At 38.3% G+C, this 17,517-nt stretch overlaps 2 protein-coding genes across 5 annotated transcripts; one reads left to right on the top strand and one right to left on the bottom strand.

Annotated features, from left to right (window-relative positions):
* Window positions 1-2,970: 2,970 nt before the first annotated feature.
* Window positions 2,971-9,076, bottom strand: LOC137957149 (transcription factor HY5-like). Of its 3 annotated transcripts, XM_068804881.1 has the most exons (4): window positions 8,806-9,076; window positions 8,544-8,703; window positions 3,511-3,667; window positions 2,971-3,424 (listed from the first exon to the last, which is right to left on the bottom strand). In XM_068804881.1, the coding sequence occupies exons 1-4, from the start codon at window positions 8,897-8,899 to the stop codon at window positions 3,353-3,355; spliced, it is 483 nt and encodes a 160-aa protein (XP_068660982.1). In that variant the 5' UTR covers window positions 8,900-9,076; the 3' UTR covers window positions 2,971-3,352. The 3 variants fall into 3 exon arrangements, 2 of the variants coding, with proteins under 2 accessions (XP_068660982.1, XP_068660981.1); XM_068804880.1 differs by having other exon boundaries at window positions 2,971-3,667; XR_011113318.1 differs by lacking the exon at window positions 8,806-9,076 and having other exon boundaries at window positions 2,971-3,700; window positions 8,544-8,624.
* A 3,704-nt stretch (window positions 9,077-12,780) lies between these two features.
* On the top strand, window positions 12,781-16,720 carry LOC137956144 (uncharacterized). 2 transcript variants are annotated; one of them, XM_068803504.1, is made up of 3 exons: window positions 12,781-12,833; window positions 12,944-13,027; window positions 14,374-16,720. In XM_068803504.1, the coding sequence occupies exons 2-3, from the start codon at window positions 12,983-12,985 to the stop codon at window positions 16,438-16,440; spliced, it is 2,112 nt and encodes a 703-aa protein (XP_068659605.1). In that variant the 5' UTR covers window positions 12,781-12,833; window positions 12,944-12,982; the 3' UTR covers window positions 16,441-16,720. The 2 variants fall into 2 exon arrangements, with proteins under 2 accessions (XP_068659605.1, XP_068659604.1); XM_068803503.1 differs by lacking the exon at window positions 12,781-12,833 and having other exon boundaries at window positions 12,840-13,027.
* The last annotated feature ends 797 nt before the right edge of the window (window positions 16,721-17,517 follow it).

Raw genomic sequence — 17,517 nt, forward strand, 5'->3', positions numbered from 1 at the left:
TTACATCATTGACTTCATTTAGGGGGAACTTACCTCTTTTATTTATTTATTTATTTATTATTATTATTATTATTAAGAGATTCCTATACAGATATTTGGTCTTCTCCACCAATGATTCTAACTGGTAGGTGTCATGTTGAGATTAGACCATTCCTTTATAATAATTTAAAAAAGTTTTCTAATCAATCACTTAACCGGGGAAAACATCTACAGCATAAAGTTGATTATCTTTAACAGGAATGATATTCCCGTCGTCCCCTTCAACTAAGCCTTTCTATTGCTCTTCTCTCCCTTTTTTTCCACACACTGCATTCCCTCATGAATCCAGACTACCTTTTATCTCCTTTCCTCTATCTTTTTGTTCAGATATTGCTGCTCTCTGCTTTAAAGCTGCTGTCTCTAAAGACCTCTGCCCCTATGTTACAGATGAAAAAAATTTATACTATCGTACCTGTCTTCCTTGAATGCCACTCAAAACATATATATAACAAATAGCAGGATATCCTGCTTCACAAATACGAACCCATTCAGACCCTTATCCTGTTCACCTTCAGTAGACTGATCTCACTGTATCAACTTGAAACCTGTTGCAAAAAATGCAAGCAACTACCGCTACTACTACTCGAACAATGAAAGCTTACCTTTTCGAAAGAGAATTTCCACAAACAGAAACTACTGATGAAGATTCTACCTGTCGTACAATTATTTGAAAATCGGATAGCTTACCCGAGGATATCGATCTCTTTTTTTGTTGTCGTGAATAATATCACTGTACTGGTAAAAGATGTCAGTCTGCTACAGTTTCATTTCTGGGGAGTATCCAAGTTTTCATTGGCTTCACCTTCTTATGTTCTTGGATGTATTCAACTGTTCTGTGCATGATGTAGTATTTATTTTATTTATTTTTCTGGAAACAAAAAATCTGGGTTACTTCAAAGTAAAGCGCAGGGAGAGTAGAGAACCTCGGAGAGCGACATGCGTAGAGACATTCAAAAGAGTCGGCAGACACCATTTGCACACAGAGACAAGCTGGAATCTTTGGAATATCAGTGGCCCATTTTCCAAAATAGTCGCCAGTAATGAAGGTTTATCATTGCAATTTTACACATCTCATGATTCAAGCTTAAAAAAAAAAAAAAAAAAATCATATTCTAGAATCCTTCACCTCCATTTTTTCCCCATGCCGTCAAACCCAGCTTCCACTTGTAAACTTCAAACTTGTAACCAGCAAGACAGAAGAAAGGAAACTGGTTCCCAATTAAGAGAAGAAAACTCTATTCATCTTAGACTAGTTAAGCATATCATGCAATGAGAAACTATCATGATTCAGATTTACCCGTAAAACATATCATGAAACTACAGTGAGATGCTTCCACTTTACATGAGTGCGCTCGGTGTTTTTTAAAGAGCCTAGAATGATGAGAAGAAGCAGAGAATATAGGCTTTAAAATGGTTTCTGAACATGCTAATTGCTAACCGTTTCGGTCAAATCTTCCGCGGGAGAAGGAGTGTCACTTTATCAAGTATTCACCAAAACAAGCAGCAACTACTACGAGGACAGCATCATGGCGTTCCAACGTCAACGAGAACCTGATATCTCATCTTCTGGACAGTCCTGGCTTTTCTCCTCTACAGCTTAACTTTCAGGGTAAATTTTGGTGACAGGATTAGATGGTCAAGACACCATTAATGTGCGTAGACTAGGGCTTTAATCTCAATTAAGTTCTCCCAGATGCAATTGCCAAACTTAGTGTTTATTTCCTAGAAAAGTCTATGAATATAAACCTAAGTTTTTGCCTAATTAAAAAAGGTCCAAGTCCAAATATGAACAAAGACCAAAAGCTGGTGTCAATCAAAGTTAGAAGGGTGGTTGTCCATCCCATCATTTTACTTGTCCATTTAACATAAGATATAAAACAAAATTCTGGATCCATGTAAGTGCGTGTACCATTGGTTGAACTCTGCCTTTAATTACATAGACATCTTCTACCCCAAATCATGTAGAAAAAAATTACTCTTAGATTTTTCCTGAGATCTATGGAGGTAGTGGAGGGATCAAGTCTATTAGGGCTTGGGTGCAAGGGCCACCTCCCTGCAACACAGACACGTTTAATCATTAAGGGGTTTCATTTATATATTTGGATGTAATATTTTCTGTCTTGAACGGTGGCTAGGGTTTGAACCTGTTAGGTTTTTTGGGTTAAGTCCAATTCCATTCCAAAATGACTGATTTATTAGACGACCTATTGCTCAACATTCTAACCCATTAGTTTTTCTTCTTATTTGTCAATGAGATTTTTTTTTCACTCAACACTCCTCTTCACTTCCAGGCTTATACATAACAAGTATGAGACATGGGTACAAATCCTCTATAGGGGCACTTCAATGGAGCCCATAAAAAAGAGTAATGATCCACTTTCACTCATGTTGAATAAACTAGGGACGGGGTTCCAGTGGATTGGTGATAAGGTGGAAAAAAAACCCGTTAGATTGGAGTGGTTCCGTCCACTCTTGTTAGAGTTTATGGTCTGAGTTAGGTACTTGGTTTTCCGCACCTTAAACTACTAGTCTTTTCGGATTGTATTAGTTAAGTATTTGACTTAGAACTCCAAAATTAAAACTTTAACAACATGGACAAAATTGGGTAGGGATAGAGACAAAGGTTGGTTTTCCAACCTTTCTCGGGTATTGTTTTGCGTTTTGGGGTCGGAGTTTGTGTTTGGGTTCTGGGTTGGGTTGTCAAAAAACTAACCAGTGGTCGTATTTGAAAATCACTAACTAGTTTCTCAGTTCTTTCTTCAGCTCACCTGCGGGAGGGGCTAAATAAGTTCACCTTTTGCATTGAACTGGTCCACCTTTTACAAATAAAACAAAAAAAAATTAATAAAAAAAAAAAACTGTAGTGGATGAGAAGTACATAAACTTGTAATTTGCAAATAGAAAAGAAGTTTTAATTGTTCTATGTTCAGATATTCTTGATGAAGAAGCCAACTTCAGGATGAGATTTTTGAAGTTGAACCATGAATTATTCAGATAAGCTGCTATTAGTCTGCTTAATGATCCATAAATCTACTCGACTAAGTACAGAGTAAAGCTTTCGCTTTAGCATCTCATGGTATGCGCGTCTTCAACTGCAGCTCATCAACTGGAAAATTTGTCAATTAAACATTTTATTAAGAAACACAGTTGGTCTCATAATAATTGGCAAAGGGTGAACTAAGAGGTCATACAGGACAGGAGCCTTTGCTTTTCATTTGGTTTAGAAGCGCACGCAGTTATATGGGTGATAACTGAGCAAAATTGCGTAAGCAGTGTCATGAGAGATAATGCATTAATGACCTGATAATGCTCATCAGCTTTTGCTCGACTGATCATTATGAGCTTCGGCACTCTCATCAACTTTGGCCCTTGAGTTCATAATCACCTGAACTTTATGAAAGAAGTCATTAGCCAGAGGAAAAAGCCAATGCTTGAACACAAATGCCAAAAACTGCCCACACAAGTTCTGACCTTCCTCAACATGGTATTTTCATTTATCAGAGTAGAAATCTTCTCTTCTAGTTCAGAACTTCGGTCTTGCAACTCTTTGGCCCTTGATTCAAGATCATTCGCATAAACCTTCTTCCTTTCTCGTGCCTGTTGAGCAGACACTCTGTTCCGCAGCAATCTGATTCATAAACGGCAAGTTTGATATTTGAAACTGCATAATTGATAACATCAATCACACGTTAACATGAGAGTTGAAGCTGTTTCACACTTAGCAGCTAAATAGAGTAACATGAAAATATGCTAGCTTGTGTTAGAGGAACCAATATGGAAAATATAAATTGTTCTACCAACACACCAAGATGCTACAATAACTGCATTTTGGCACGGCTCATTGGAGCTGAAAAGCAGCTCTTTCGACCGAGTTATTCTAGTTCTCAAAACTGTGCTTTGGCCAGCTTCCTCTTTGAAAGTGTTTTGTCTTCCAAAGAGTTTTAAATGACCTCATTCATGAAAATGCAAAATGAAACTTCTTCAAAGAGAAGATATTTCCCTTTGCAAATAGGAGATAACAAATACTCATTTGACAAATATATATATTTTTTGTTTTATAAAATTTCATACAGGTACCTCGTAAAATGATTGATATTGTATGAAACTCAATTTTGACATGGGTTCATCCATCTCATGCAGGACCAACTTTACAAGTAGTACATAAAATGGGCCAACTGAATTTGTGTCTAAACTAGTAACATGGGACCCACTAACCTTACAAGCTGGTGGGCTAATAATCTAGCTTTTAAAATGGTTATGCAATTTATTCTACTTGTTTTATCATAAAAATTAAGGTACAAATAGAGGTATTTTAGTAATTTATTTTTTAAAGTCATAGTTATTACTAAACATAATACAGGACTTTGGCAAGTAATGTGATCTTTCAAAATAGTTGTAACCGAACAACTATTCATCTTCTAAAGAGGTCTTTATAGAGAAAAAACTCTTCAATAAAGGCCTCAACAGAAGAGGGGCCCAAACACAGCAAAAGTCTGTATGCTTTTTCATCAAACAGTGTACCGCTAGAGGCAGGTAACTAGCAAGTGTGGCGAAAGAAAAAAGTAGAAAAAAAAAAAAAAAATCAGAATCCCTACCACCCATATCAACAAGGAAAAAGTAAGTTAAAGAGTATAATGCACAATCAATTTATTGTGTTTTTTTTTTAACACGTAAACTCCATGACATTCTCATCTCTGTATCTTTCTAGTCAAATGAACTGGAAAGTAATAACAAGCTCCTCAAGCTACATTCCCAATCTTGCTCCTGGCTTCCTCTCCCAAGGGGATGGCCAAAACTAAACTCTCAACAAGCACCACAGGTCCAGCTAAAGGGCGTGAGTAAAATACTCCTTTTTTACTCTTCTTTCTTTGGTCAAGGGGATGCAACTATGGCTGTCAGCCAACTCCAACTCTATATATGAATCCCTAGTCGTGAAAGAGATTCAGTTGTTGTCATTAGTTGTGCCAAATGGGGCAAAAATGTCCCCTTGGTTGTTTCTTAATGTATTTTGATGAAATTAATGTCCTATGTGAAAACCTACACATATCTTGGCAGCACACTCCTAAAAATGCAAATAGCATTGCACTAGGGAATTAGTTCCCTTACAATACCTCACTGTAGGAACAATCATTGCCCCTCTGATCCCCCGCCTTCTTTTGTGTCTTTGAGTTCTTTTTCGTTTCTTTTTGTGCTCTGTTTGTATCTTTTTAAAATCTTTGCACCCTTGCGGTTTTCTTTAGTGAATCCTCTTTCTCATTATTATATAACGAATAAAAAAACTATTTCATAGAAAATGCTCTCAATCACAATCATGAGAAAGCAAAACCACCAAGGCTTAAGTTCAAGTAAGGATCACCATAAAATATAATTATTAAGTCCAACAATTTTTCTATCTTAGGCACAATGATATGAACCTACCTAACTCCTCCACAAAAGCTAACTCAGAGGGGAGGTTTACAAACCCATATAAATAACACCCAAGACCACCCTTGCTAACTGATGTGGAACTAACCAGGACTCATCATACCCGACCCCTTTAAACTGCACGTCCTCGTGCAAGGAACTGGCGTATAGGCCCATCGACCAGCCCACCTGACCAGTCAAGGTACGGCTCTGATACCAGATGATATGAACCTGCCTAACTCTGCCCTAAAAGTTAGCTCAGAGGGGATGTTTATAAACCCATATAAATAACACCCAAGACCACCCTTGCTAACTGACGTGGGACTAACCGGGACTCATCACACAATCTTCTAGCATAACGACAATCCCTTCTCTAGAGTTCATAAATGCATGTTTTCACTTAACCAAGAGAGCACAATTACAAAGCAATATGAACTAACAATCACAAAAAGGGTGTCCAAGAAAAGATATCAATGGTCATTTTGTGGTGTTATAAAAGAGCTTGCCAGTGTTGTCCTGAACTGTTCCAACATCCTAATCAACTGAATAGAGTCAAATCTTAAAAAAGTTCAATGATTGGATACATGTGGCCCCAGGCATGAGTAACTAACTCTAGAAACTACTCTATTTTGAAAAGTGATAGCTTGCCCTGCAATATACTTCAAAAATCAGTCATTACTATAATGCTGATTCTTCTTCAAGTTGGATGGATTTGCTCATCCTTTATCGGTCAAAGCATGAGACAAATATAAAACATGCCACACCTAGCAAGGTCAAGTAGACAAAGGGACCGAAATAGACAAACTAGATATGAAATGCACAACTAAATGACAATACTATTTTCTATTTCTTTTTTTTCTAAAAAGGCACTATGTAAGTAAGAGGAGTGAAATCGGATAGAAAACGTAAGTAGAGACTACAGGAGCCAGCTCAGAAGAAGGGAGTTTCCAACAATGAGTGATTGCATAGGAAATCCACTTCTAGCTAAAGAATCAGCCCAATGAGTGGCTTTTAATAGCATGAGCTTCCAAGAGATATGCAGCTGAGAACCGATATCTCCATTCTCACCATAGTAGCTGTACAGAGTACAGGCACTGGAGAGGTACCCTTTGAACCAAACAGATGACCACTACAGAATTGCCCACAACAAGCAAGGTCTTGATGACAGACTCAAAGATTTTTAACCTTGAAGAGAGATCTCCAGTCCATCTCAATTGTATCTACCATCCAAAATGAGCCAGCAGATATAAGGAGGATCTTTCCCTTCTCATTGTCAAATACACCCCATTAACTGCAGGACAAGGATTTCTCCTGATCCAGGACTAACCATGTTGCGCTTGCACAGAGTTAGGCCAGGTTGTGAATCCATGCCATGAATAGTAACAGAAGTATTCTCTACAAGTAGTCAGAATGTGAAACTCATATGGGAAATAAGTTTCGACAACCAAGGAAGTACAACGCAGGTACATATGGGGTGTACACACCATGTTTATAGCATAGTTATATGCAATGCCATGTAAGAAACTAGAGAAAATTTTATATGGTGCACCATTTTTTATTTTTTAAATAGAAAATGTGGCCCACGTAACCTACATGAATGTAGCCTTCCATCAATGTATACATGTCAAAGAAAAACAAATGAATGGTATGCCTTTACTAGTTTATCCCAAAGAAGACCGTGCCCCGAAGAAGAACTTGCTGTGTATGATGAATTGAAAGCACAAGGAGAAAAGAACTCTATAATCATACAAAAGAAAAATGCTCCCTATTGGACTTTCTCAAGGCACAAAAAAGAAGACCACTGCAAAATAAACAAATCTTCAACAAAACGAAGGAGAACAAAGAAGTATTTACTGTTGATAGAATGATTTAAATGGGTATTGAATTCCCATATCTTTCGGAAGCTGAGGAATAACTCATATCTTATAACAGTCTTAAGAAAACAAAAACTAAATGGATGGGGATGCCTCTAGTCCTCCAGGCTGTGGATGTTGACTGTAAAAGCAGGCATGTCTAGCAACCTTCCAGCAACACAATAAGCAAATACAACAAGTAAAATAGCAAGGCAAGCCTAGATATATCTTTCTAATATTAAAAAGAAACAAAGAGATGATGGAGATGATTCATAGTTTCCTTTGGGCCTAACTTGCCTTATATTATTGACATCAAACAAAGTCATGAAAACTTTTAAATCTTGTGGTGTATCCTGTACTTCGTATTTGCTGTCTGCAACATTTTATTTCATTTTATTTACAACAGAGAGAAAGAGAATTCCTTGGACAAAGCTTGCCAAGGAGACAAAGCTTACTAATTAAGGAGAAAAATCTGTACCATTTTATATTGGATAAAAAACCGACACATCAATAGGAGGAATAGATGTTCTACTAGGTTTATGGTCCTTGATTCCATAAAATTAAATTTCCAAAAGCCTGCAAAGCATTCTAGTGAAATTCTTTATCCTTGCTTAAAGCAACTCTAGAAAAAAGTTGATTCCCATTCTTTTCTTTCTTCTATATCAAGTTTCACATCGTTATTTATTCATAATTTATCTAAATATCACCTTTGGAAGATCAAATATTTCCTTTTTTTTTCTATAACAATGAGAAAGATGAGAGGATTCAATAAGAGGGCTCTGGAGAAGCAGAAAATTGCAGTAATTGGAAAGATGAAATAAAAAAAAAAAAAAAAATCTCTTCAACCTGATTCAGCACTCCTTCTTTTAAGCCTCTTATGAGTCTGAAGATCAGCATAATTGAGACATATACATTTTCGTGAGAAGCACGAGCTTAGCAGTTGCATTTCCACTCTTTTCATGAAGACATTTAGACAAACAAACACAAGGAAGTTTACGCCGGGGATGAGAGGAGAAGGAAGAAAGACACTTGGGAAAATCGGTGTAGCAAACAACCCACTACTAAATCAAGATCAGTTCAATCACAGTTAATATTTGGTCCAACATGCACCCACTGTAGCAACGAGCCTAGAGCTGATTTATCCGTTCAAACGAAGAGCCTAAATTGCACTAAACACTCAAAATTTTCAAGAAAACTAGATAAGAAAGGATCAAAACAAAAGCAAGACCAAAGTTCAGGCACAAACACCTCTTAAGCCCTTTGTACTCTCTATCCACCGCATTCCGTCCTCTCTTCCGCTTCGCAGCAACGCCCCTACCATTAACCTGCCGAACCGCCGAAGCCTTACTCGTTCCACTAGGTCGCGCCTCCACGTCCGGAACTGTAAAAGGATCCTCATCGCTTTCTTCTGTGAAATAGAACACAAGCTCACGGATCAAACCATCAAACCTTGGACAGCAAAACCCAAACCACCAAAACGCAACTCAAGACACAGCAGGCAAACACGAACCTACTTTATTCTTCACGGTTATCAACTGACAAGAAACATTCTTCCAGGAACCGTCGACACACGGAGCGGCCCCACTGGGGTCGGGAAGTGACATAGAAAAATCGAGGAAAGTAAGCGTAGCTCCGGCGAAGTAGTTCCAGCGAGGAATGAGAGGGAGAGGAGGCAGGTTTAGGTATGGGGAAAGAGGAGAATAATGGCGGAGAAAGGAGAAACGTGGCGTCCTTCATCTTTTCTCGGTCGCAAGGGAGGGTGTGGCATGCGAGAGAGGAACACGTCGATGTTTCTAGCGTACAAAACCACGGCCGCTTTCCAGACTCCAGGACCAGGCGTTGGCGCGAAAATGCCTGGTGTACCATAGGTTTCAGCTTTTTCCTGGAAAATATAAAACAAATAGCACCGGATATTTTCCTTTTCTGATGGACTCCTGTTCTGACCCCTATTCGGACCGGAGTGACTCGGTTCGAATAAAAGTGAGTCATATCCCCGATTCACTGGCCTTTCTCAAATTTAAGTCAACTCGAACGAGCCAGGTAGGACACTGGTCACAGTTCAAACTCGACCAATAATAATATATTTAAAAAAATGTATTTCATTATTTTTATTATAGTTATTTAATTGATATATTTGAATTATCCTATATTTTGGGCATAATATTAAATATAAGACTTTGTGTAATTTATATAATTTTATTATATTAATTTAATCTATTTTATAATATATTCTAAATTTTATAAATTCAAATCACTAAGCCATGGGTTAAAATGAGAACCCCAAAGATCTTTCAAATTCAAGGACTATCGAGTAGGGAATCACCAAAATTATTCTTTAATTATATATTAGATATAATAACAAAAAAAATATTACTAATATTTTCTAGTTTTTATAGTAAAAAATTATTTTTTGTTGATTTGCAACTGTATTTTCATATATCTTCCTATGGCTTCAATATGAAATTTAAGGTGTTACAACTTTGATATACATGTGTGGCACATTAACCATGGGAGAAGCCTAATTCATAAATAGCTAAAATTTATAATTTTGTATTAGTTTCGATTTAATTCTAATTTTATATTATTTTTTACCTTTAAGATAGAAAAATATGTGAAATTGCACCTCATTTAGCTAAGAAGTGTGATTCTAGTGAGTCAAAATAAATAAATGATTTTAAAATTAATATTTAATATATTAATTTCTTTTTTTTTTTATCAAATTCGAAAGGAGAATTGGGTTTCGACCCATGCTTTTATGGTTTATGTATATGTTAGTGTGCATTAGAAACTTTGACATATAGAAAATAGAATTTATGTACTTGAATTTGTTCCATTTATATTTTTTTCAACCTACATAGAGTTATAAATATATTGGGTACCGATTTATTATTTGACCTGGTTAATACAATGGTCAGATTCGAGTTTGAGACAAGGACCATGTCAGAGGTGGTTCCGGTCTACCTCTTTTGATTAGGTTTATTTTCCACACTCAATCGATTAATCTTTTAGGTTGTATTGGCCTGCCTCCTAATATGTCCTAGTTTAATTGATTAAAAAAAATAAACATTGGATCAAAATGGCTTGGTTACGGTTCTATATTTTACACCTGTTTTTAATAAATAAGTTAAGTTCTGGTCATACGGTCCAATTATATTTGAGATAGAATTCGCTTCAAATGGACTAAAATCAAATCAAATCAAAGAAAAGGTGAGAAGACAAAAATTTCAAATTTTCTGAATTTTTACGATTCGAGATTTCGTTTTCATTGTAAGAGGTGGCTTAAAAAAATCTCAGAAAGGTATCGTTAGAAAAGGTACAGGTCCAAAGCCCCCAACAAGCATCACTCCGACCACACCGGTCCCTGCACAAGCTGACAATTAGCCCTGCATAATTATCATAAATCTCCAGTAGCATTAGGTCGAAGGGCGACATGGAAATCATAATCAGCTTGAACTAACCCTAGCCATTCGACATATTAAATCTAGTCGAAAAGAGCTCCGTGGTCTTTCCTCCTGCTTGCTCTAAATCAGTGGCGTTTTATCTGTTAATCTGTCGAAATTTCAGAGGAAAGACAGGACCCTTTTGGAAGATCGGTTGTCAGCAAGAGTCAATTCTGCAGAAATTTCCGTTGGTACATCACACTGATGATTGACCTTTTTCATATTTTCTGCTGTTCCATCGTCGCCGAACTCGTCTAGAAAACTACTGAAGCAAACTGCAGATCCTCGGTAAAGCCCGGAATGGATGGGGACTCGAAGCAAGGAGGAGGTGGGCGGTGGGCGGTGGGTGTTGGGCGTGAATAGAAAATTGCCATCGCCCACTTGGGTCCTTCAAATAATGCAGAGAATCAGAGATGGACCCATGCCAGGCTGCTACACGAGCAGTCCAACACAGCACAGGGCCACGAGAACGACCGTATAATTTACCTGATAATGATGAACAGTAGAGCTCCGAGTCAGTGCTGCTTCGCCCCATGAGAGATTACCCAGTGAAGCATCTCCCTTTAATTCTGCTTGGTCCATTCAGGAACTCGATGAACTGCGAGGATTTTTGGAGATCGAAAAAAATTCACATCGGTCATGGTTGAACCAGATAATTGTAAGACTAATTTTTATGAGAAAGGATCAAAAGAAGTGATTTTTACTGGAGTTTTATCTGTAAAAGGGATAAATCTAAAACGACTGTAGATGTTTCTGTTGATGGGTTTCAGTAGAAGCATCCGGTTCCTGAATTTAGTAGATGCTCTTGCCATTTTTTAATCGCTCGCACCCCAGACAGATATAATGGCTCTTAATCCCGGAAAGATGCTGATGCCGTTGCTTTCTTCTCTAGAAAACTGCTCGACGGGTCTCACAGTTCCCTTTTTCCTTTCAGAAGCCTTGTCCCAATCGACTTGTACTGACCGTGTATACCTCACGTATTAGCTATTTTCGATTAACAGGGTTCCGTTTCTTTTTCATATTTTTTTTTTCTATTCTCTCAGCCGGCCATCACCGGCCGGCCGACTAACAGCATCTCGTTCCATTTCTGGAACATTAGTTAATCGGATAGAATTATCCTGCAGTGGATATTGCTTTCAAGAGTTATTAGACTTCGTATCCTGACAGGATTCGAACACATTGAGAAAGTCAAGAAGTTGATTATACTACAAGAACCATGAATCGTATTTCATATTTTAAAAAGGCCATGAAGCAGCAATACTTCTCAACTGTCGAAGGGTATAAGAATATCGTGATGGGTCAAGTCTGATCCTTCCACAGCCTTGGAGTTCATCTCTCTCCATTAGCGACTGCAATTGACAGTTCTAAAGCAGCTCTCTCAAATACGCGGAAAGAGGGTGTGCATGACTGGAAAGCACATGTCCATGAGCTCCTGTCTGAGTCCATTCAGAGAAAGGTCCCTGAAGTTTTCCAAAAAGATTTAAACCGCCAAAGCGGAAAGCAACAAGAAGGTCCCCTCTCGCCTCTCCCATACTACAAGAACCATGAATCGTATTTCAAAATTTAAAAAGGCCATGAAGCAGCAATACTTCTCAACTGTCGAAGGGTATAAGAATATCGTGATGGGTCAAGTCTGATCCTTCCACAGCCTTGGAGTTCATCTCTCTCCATTAGCGACTACAATTGACAGTTCTAAAGCAGCTCTCTCAAATACGCGGAAAGAGGGTGTGCATGACTGGAAAGCACATGTCCATGAGCTCCTGTCTGAGTCCATTCAGAGGTCCCTGAAGTTTTCCAAAAAGATTTAAACCGCCAAAGCGGAAAGCAACAAGAGGGTCCCCTCTCGCCTCTCCCATACTTCCAGCCCACATGCCAATTCGATCATGGCATCTGTCCTGTAACAACCCAGACAATAAAAAAATCTCGTCCCTGTTAATAATTTCATTAATTTGCAGTTTAATGTAATGACAATTTGTGATCATGCACAGGAGAATATTTTAGTATATTTTATGGAGTCGTTACTGTTTATTATTCAGCAACTATCACTCATAGCAGCTCATGTGACCGTCTGTTCTTTATGATTTCGCTTTTGGGTGTGGTAGGCTTTTGAGCAGCCATTAACACTTTGCTATTTCCGTTCTTTGCTTTGTTTAGTTTCCTTCACTTTTTTCTTGAATCCGAATAAGAGGTTTCTCCTTTCCTGGTCAGATCTGGAAATCGAAGGCGAGTTATTTTCTTCATTGAATCATGGCGAGTGAGACTTCTGTAGTAGAACATCAAAATAGCCAGGAGGTAGTCATGGAACAAGCCCTGTTCTTCTTTTTTCTGTTGAATTCTCTGTTGCTTTCAGTTCTAATTGTTTTTATATCCGTGATCACGAGATGGTCAGCCTTTGACTTTCATATGATTAAATCGAGAAAACTTCTGTCGTTTTGGATTTAGATGTCATGAAATTGGTGTAGAAGAACCGTCTTATTTCATGTTCGTGAAGGATTCTCTCTTTAACCTGTCAAACATGGGAAGTTTAATCGTTTTATCTTTTTCTGTATCTGACCTTCATTAGTTAAGTTTTCTGGGAAAAAACCCAGTGGAGATCTGCATAGTAGTAAGGAAACATCTAGCAAAGCCAATCTACTTCACTCCTTTCCATTAGTTATTTAGTAGTAAGGAAACATCTAGCAAAGCCAATCTACTTCACTTCTTTCCATTAGTTATTTGCAATCCGACTTTTTTTCTTCAAAGATAGTAGCGAAAGCTGTGTTAGCATCCTAGACTCTCTGAAAAGAAGGTCGGAGTTGATCTGGTAACACCAGAGGAGACCGATCTCTCTGGATTTGACTATATAAAACTGTACTGTGAATTCTGATCAGGACCTATCGGAGAAGATGCTTTTTTTGAAGCAGCAGTCTGGTTTTAGTATTCCAGGACATCGATAAAATTTCATTGATGATCGCTATCATGTTTGTTATCTTCTCACCTTCGATTTCAGTATCGAACTCAAACTTTTACCTAAACCAACCCGAGAGTAAATTTTAAATACTGGGAACAAAATTTTGGCAAACTTTGATGAGCAGAGGTTAGGACTTCTATAAAGTTTCTACGTTTTAATTCACAAACAGAATTTTATGAAAATATTCACTGTGAGGTTTTTTCATAATCTTTATAATCTGGTTAAAAACTCTTTGATTTTTTATTTTTTTTCATTACGATCATGAGCAAAGATATTGTCGCGGGTCGACTTGAATCGGCTTAGCAGTCTGGAATAATTGTCGGATTTTTCTCAGAATCTAAATTCATCAAGACAAAATAATCTTTAATTCTTATTCCCTTATTTATTTGAGAAGACTATTAAGGAAATCATATTTGTTATCGCGGGATAGTCCGTGCATTTTAAGTATATGAAGAACTCTCTTATTCCAATTCTTAGAATACCCAGTTGCAGTTTCACAAAATTCCAACTTTTTCTTAGTTTGAGTTGTTCTCGTGCATTACTCGATTGTTCATTCTGTTTCTCAAGAACCAAGCATTGCTGGGTTCCAGCTACGGTTTGCCTCTTTTCCTGGATTTCCAATGTTAGGCGTTCATAACCAAAAGAAGTTATTCTGGTCGCTCACACAACCTTGAACTGAACTTTGCAGCAGCGGGACGAGAGAAAAGAACCAGAAACTACGTCTCCATCTATGGGTTCTGCAGAAATTGGTGAGGAACAGAAATCCAAGATGGAAGAACAAGCTGCCCCTGAAGCGGCACCAACTGAATCAGAAATCAAGCCTGAAGATTGTAAGGTCGACCAACCAGCAGTCGTGGAGACAGAAAGTGTAGAAGAGGGTGACAAAGCTCCCGCGTCAGATGTTTCGCTTGATAAAACTGCAGAAGATGTGGAGAGTGACAACCCTCCAGCAATGACATCTGAAACAACAGTTGAAGAAAGAGAGCCTGAAGAACCACCAAAGGTACCTGAACCAGCTGAACCCGTGGCCGGAAACTCGTATCAAGAATCAAAACTAGAAGAAGCAAAAGAACAAGTGCAAGATTCAGAGCCAGCAGTTGAAAAAGTTCAGGTGGTGGTAGAGACTTCAGAGATCTCTGAAGCCACAGATGTGGCGCCAGAGGTGGTGGGAGAGAAAGCAGAGGAACCGAGTCCACTGAAGGAGGAAGAAAAATCCGAGGTACCACCAGTTCCTACAGTTGTGGCAGCTGAAGCTGTTGTAACAGTGAATACGAATGAAGATTCTGGTGATAAAACAGTTGTCGGGTCAGAATTGCCAAAAGACGATCAGAAGTTGGTTGACCCTGAGGATCCATCCCCTGCAACAGGAGTGGCATCAGAGAGTACTACAGTAACGGAGAAAATTGAAGGTACTGAATTGCCTAGAGATGATGGGGAGTGCTTGAAGGATGAACTTTGCGTGGTGGAGAAAATTGCAGAGGAGATAACTAATGTCAATGCTGAGAATAATGAACACGATAAACCTATTGAAATTCATAGTAGTTCAGAGGATACAAAGAAAGAAGATATTGAGAGTAAGGAAGTAGATGAAGCAGTTGTTACTTTTGTGGCTGCAGTCACTGAAAATTTGGTGAATCCGGAGGAAAAGGATGAAGAAGAGAAAAAAGTAATAGCCGAAGAAACAGCTCCAAAAAAGACTACTGAAAAGAAAGAAGAGGGTGCCCCTGACTCTGCTGACGAAATAACCACAACCAGTGAAGACAGAAAGGTAGAAGGTTTGGTTGATTCTATCACTGAAGTGTCTGCAACCACTGAAGAAAAAAAGGAGGAAGTGGTTGAGGCATCTTCTGCTACAGTGGGGACGGAAACTCCTGAAGACAAGAAAAATGAGGAGAGTGTCCCTTCTTCTGCTGTTGGGGAGACAGAAACTCAAGAAGAGAAAAAAGATGAAGAGAATGTGCCTGTTTCTGCTGTTTGGGAGACGGAAACTCCAGAACAGAAACAAGAAGATGGAGTGCCTGTTTCTGCCACTGGGGTGACAGAAACTCCTGAAGAGATAAAAGATGATCAGAGTCCGCCTGCTGAAGCTGCCGCTGGGTTGACAGAGGCTCCTGAAGAGAAGAAAGATGAGGAGGTTGTCCCTGCTGTAGCTGAAGTACCTGAAAGCACTGAAGAGAAAAATGAGGAAGAGGTTGAACCGTCTTCTGCTACTGTGCTGGCAGAAACTCCTGAGGAGAAAAAAGATCAACAGAATTTACCCGCTTCTTTCGCTAAACCTGAAGAAAAAAAGGAGGAAGGGAGTGCTACAGCTTCCGCTGAAGTTATTCAGAGTTGCTCTGAAGGAGATAAAACTTTTAGAGATATTAATGTAAATCTAGAAGACAAGGAGAGTGTCAAGGATATAGCAGAGACTTTGACATCAGTTAATGAACCTGTGGAAAAGTTGGAGCCTGAGCTGGAAGGGAAGACTGAAGAATCTAAAAAAACTGATGGAGAAACCTTGGAGGAAGCAAAAGAAAAGAATGAAGAGGCAGAAAAACCAGATTCTGAGAGTCTGAATGCATCTTCCAAAGATAATGGTGAATCAAAAACCGAAAAGCAAGATGCAGCCCCCACAAAATCTGGCAAATCGAATAACATAATGTCAAAGGTGAAACAGTCGATTGTGAAGGTAAAGAAGGCGATCATTGGGAAATCTCCTAGCTCAAAGACTCTGACATCTGAAGTTAAGGACGAGGTTAAGGTGAAATCATAGGGAATAATAATTGATGTGAGTTAAATCTACCTTGTGGTTACTGTTGCTTGTTTGAGTGATATTTGCTGTAAAGTTGTTTTTTGCAATTGGAATATGCAATGGTGTCTTTGCGGATTGGTGTATATAGAGTTGAAGATTTGGAGTCGAGACTAGTTTTGATTGGTGTTCATCAAAGCTTAGTGAATGAATGTTCTTTGTGTCCATAGTTATTAAGATTTGAAAGAACTATTTGTTTTTTTCGTTTCTGAGTTGTAAATTTATCTGGCCAAATGTTTGCTTATGTTAAGAAACTGGCACCACTTTTGGTGACTGATTCGTTATATGTAAGACAAGGAGAATGTCAAGGATTTAGTAGAGATGTTGCCATCTGTTTACGAACCTTGGAAAAGTCGGAGCAGCCTGAGTTGGCAGTGAATACTGGGGAATCTGAAAGAAACTGATAGAGATGACTCAGGAGTAAGAAAAGAAAAGAACGAGGAAACAGAAGTTGCATCATCCAAAGATAAAGGTGAATCGAAAAACTGAAAAGAAAGACGCAGCCCCCACAAAATCTGGCTAATCGAGAATGCCAAAGGTGAACAGTCAATAGTGAAGGTAAAGAAGCCGATCATGGGAAATCAAGGATGAAGTTAAAATGAAAACATAGAGAGAAGTATTTGGCTTGAGTTGAATCTGCCTTGTGGTTACTGTTGGATTTGAAGTCGAGAGTAGTTTTCTTTTTTGTTGTGTGTGTTAAGCAAAGCTTAGAGAATGTATGCTCTTTGTGTCCATTGTCATGAAGATATGAAAGAAATTATTTGTTTTATAATTTATTTTGCCAGATGTTTGCTTTTAGTAATCTGGTTCTGCATTTGGTGAATGTAATCACTTCTTAGGTGTAAAATCTTGGTAGTCAAAACTAAGTAGGATAGTGGATACAAGAAAGCCTCACCTAAATTTTTTCACATGAGTTTCATACATGCAAAAGCGGAGCAAAACCCTTTTACATATTCAATAATCCAAGTTTTAAGAAAAAAAATGAAAGACCCTTTTTTAGGATAGGGAGACCATATTCTGGCTACAGAGTCAGTTTATAAG

Source organism: Aristolochia californica, unplaced genomic scaffold (genome assembly GCF_029961685.1).
Source record: "Aristolochia californica isolate CCGP_79_NKW_82.1479 unplaced genomic scaffold, dmAriCali1.0.hap1 SCAF_2, whole genome shotgun sequence".
Classification (NCBI taxonomy): Eukaryota; Viridiplantae; Streptophyta; class Magnoliopsida; order Piperales; family Aristolochiaceae; genus Aristolochia; species Aristolochia californica.

Coding starts and splice junctions, on each gene's coding strand:
- LOC137957149 (XM_068804880.1), bottom strand. CDS start 8,899: ATGTCACTTCCCGACCCCAGTGGGGCCGCTCCGTGTGTCGACGGTTCC. Junction 8,704..8,805: donor AACCGTGAAGAATAAAGTAG/GTTCGTGTTTGC, acceptor TCTATTTCACAG/AAGAAAGCGATGAGGATCCT. Junction 3,668..8,543: donor GAGTACAAAGGGCTTAAGAG/GTGTTTGTGCCT, acceptor TTTATGAATCAG/ATTGCTGCGGAACAGAGTGT.
- LOC137956144 (XM_068803504.1), top strand. CDS start 12,983: ATGGCGAGTGAGACTTCTGTAGTAGAACATCAAAATAGCCAGGAG. Junction 13,028..14,373: donor AACATCAAAATAGCCAGGAG/GTAGTCATGGAA, acceptor TGAACTTTGCAG/CAGCGGGACGAGAGAAAAGA.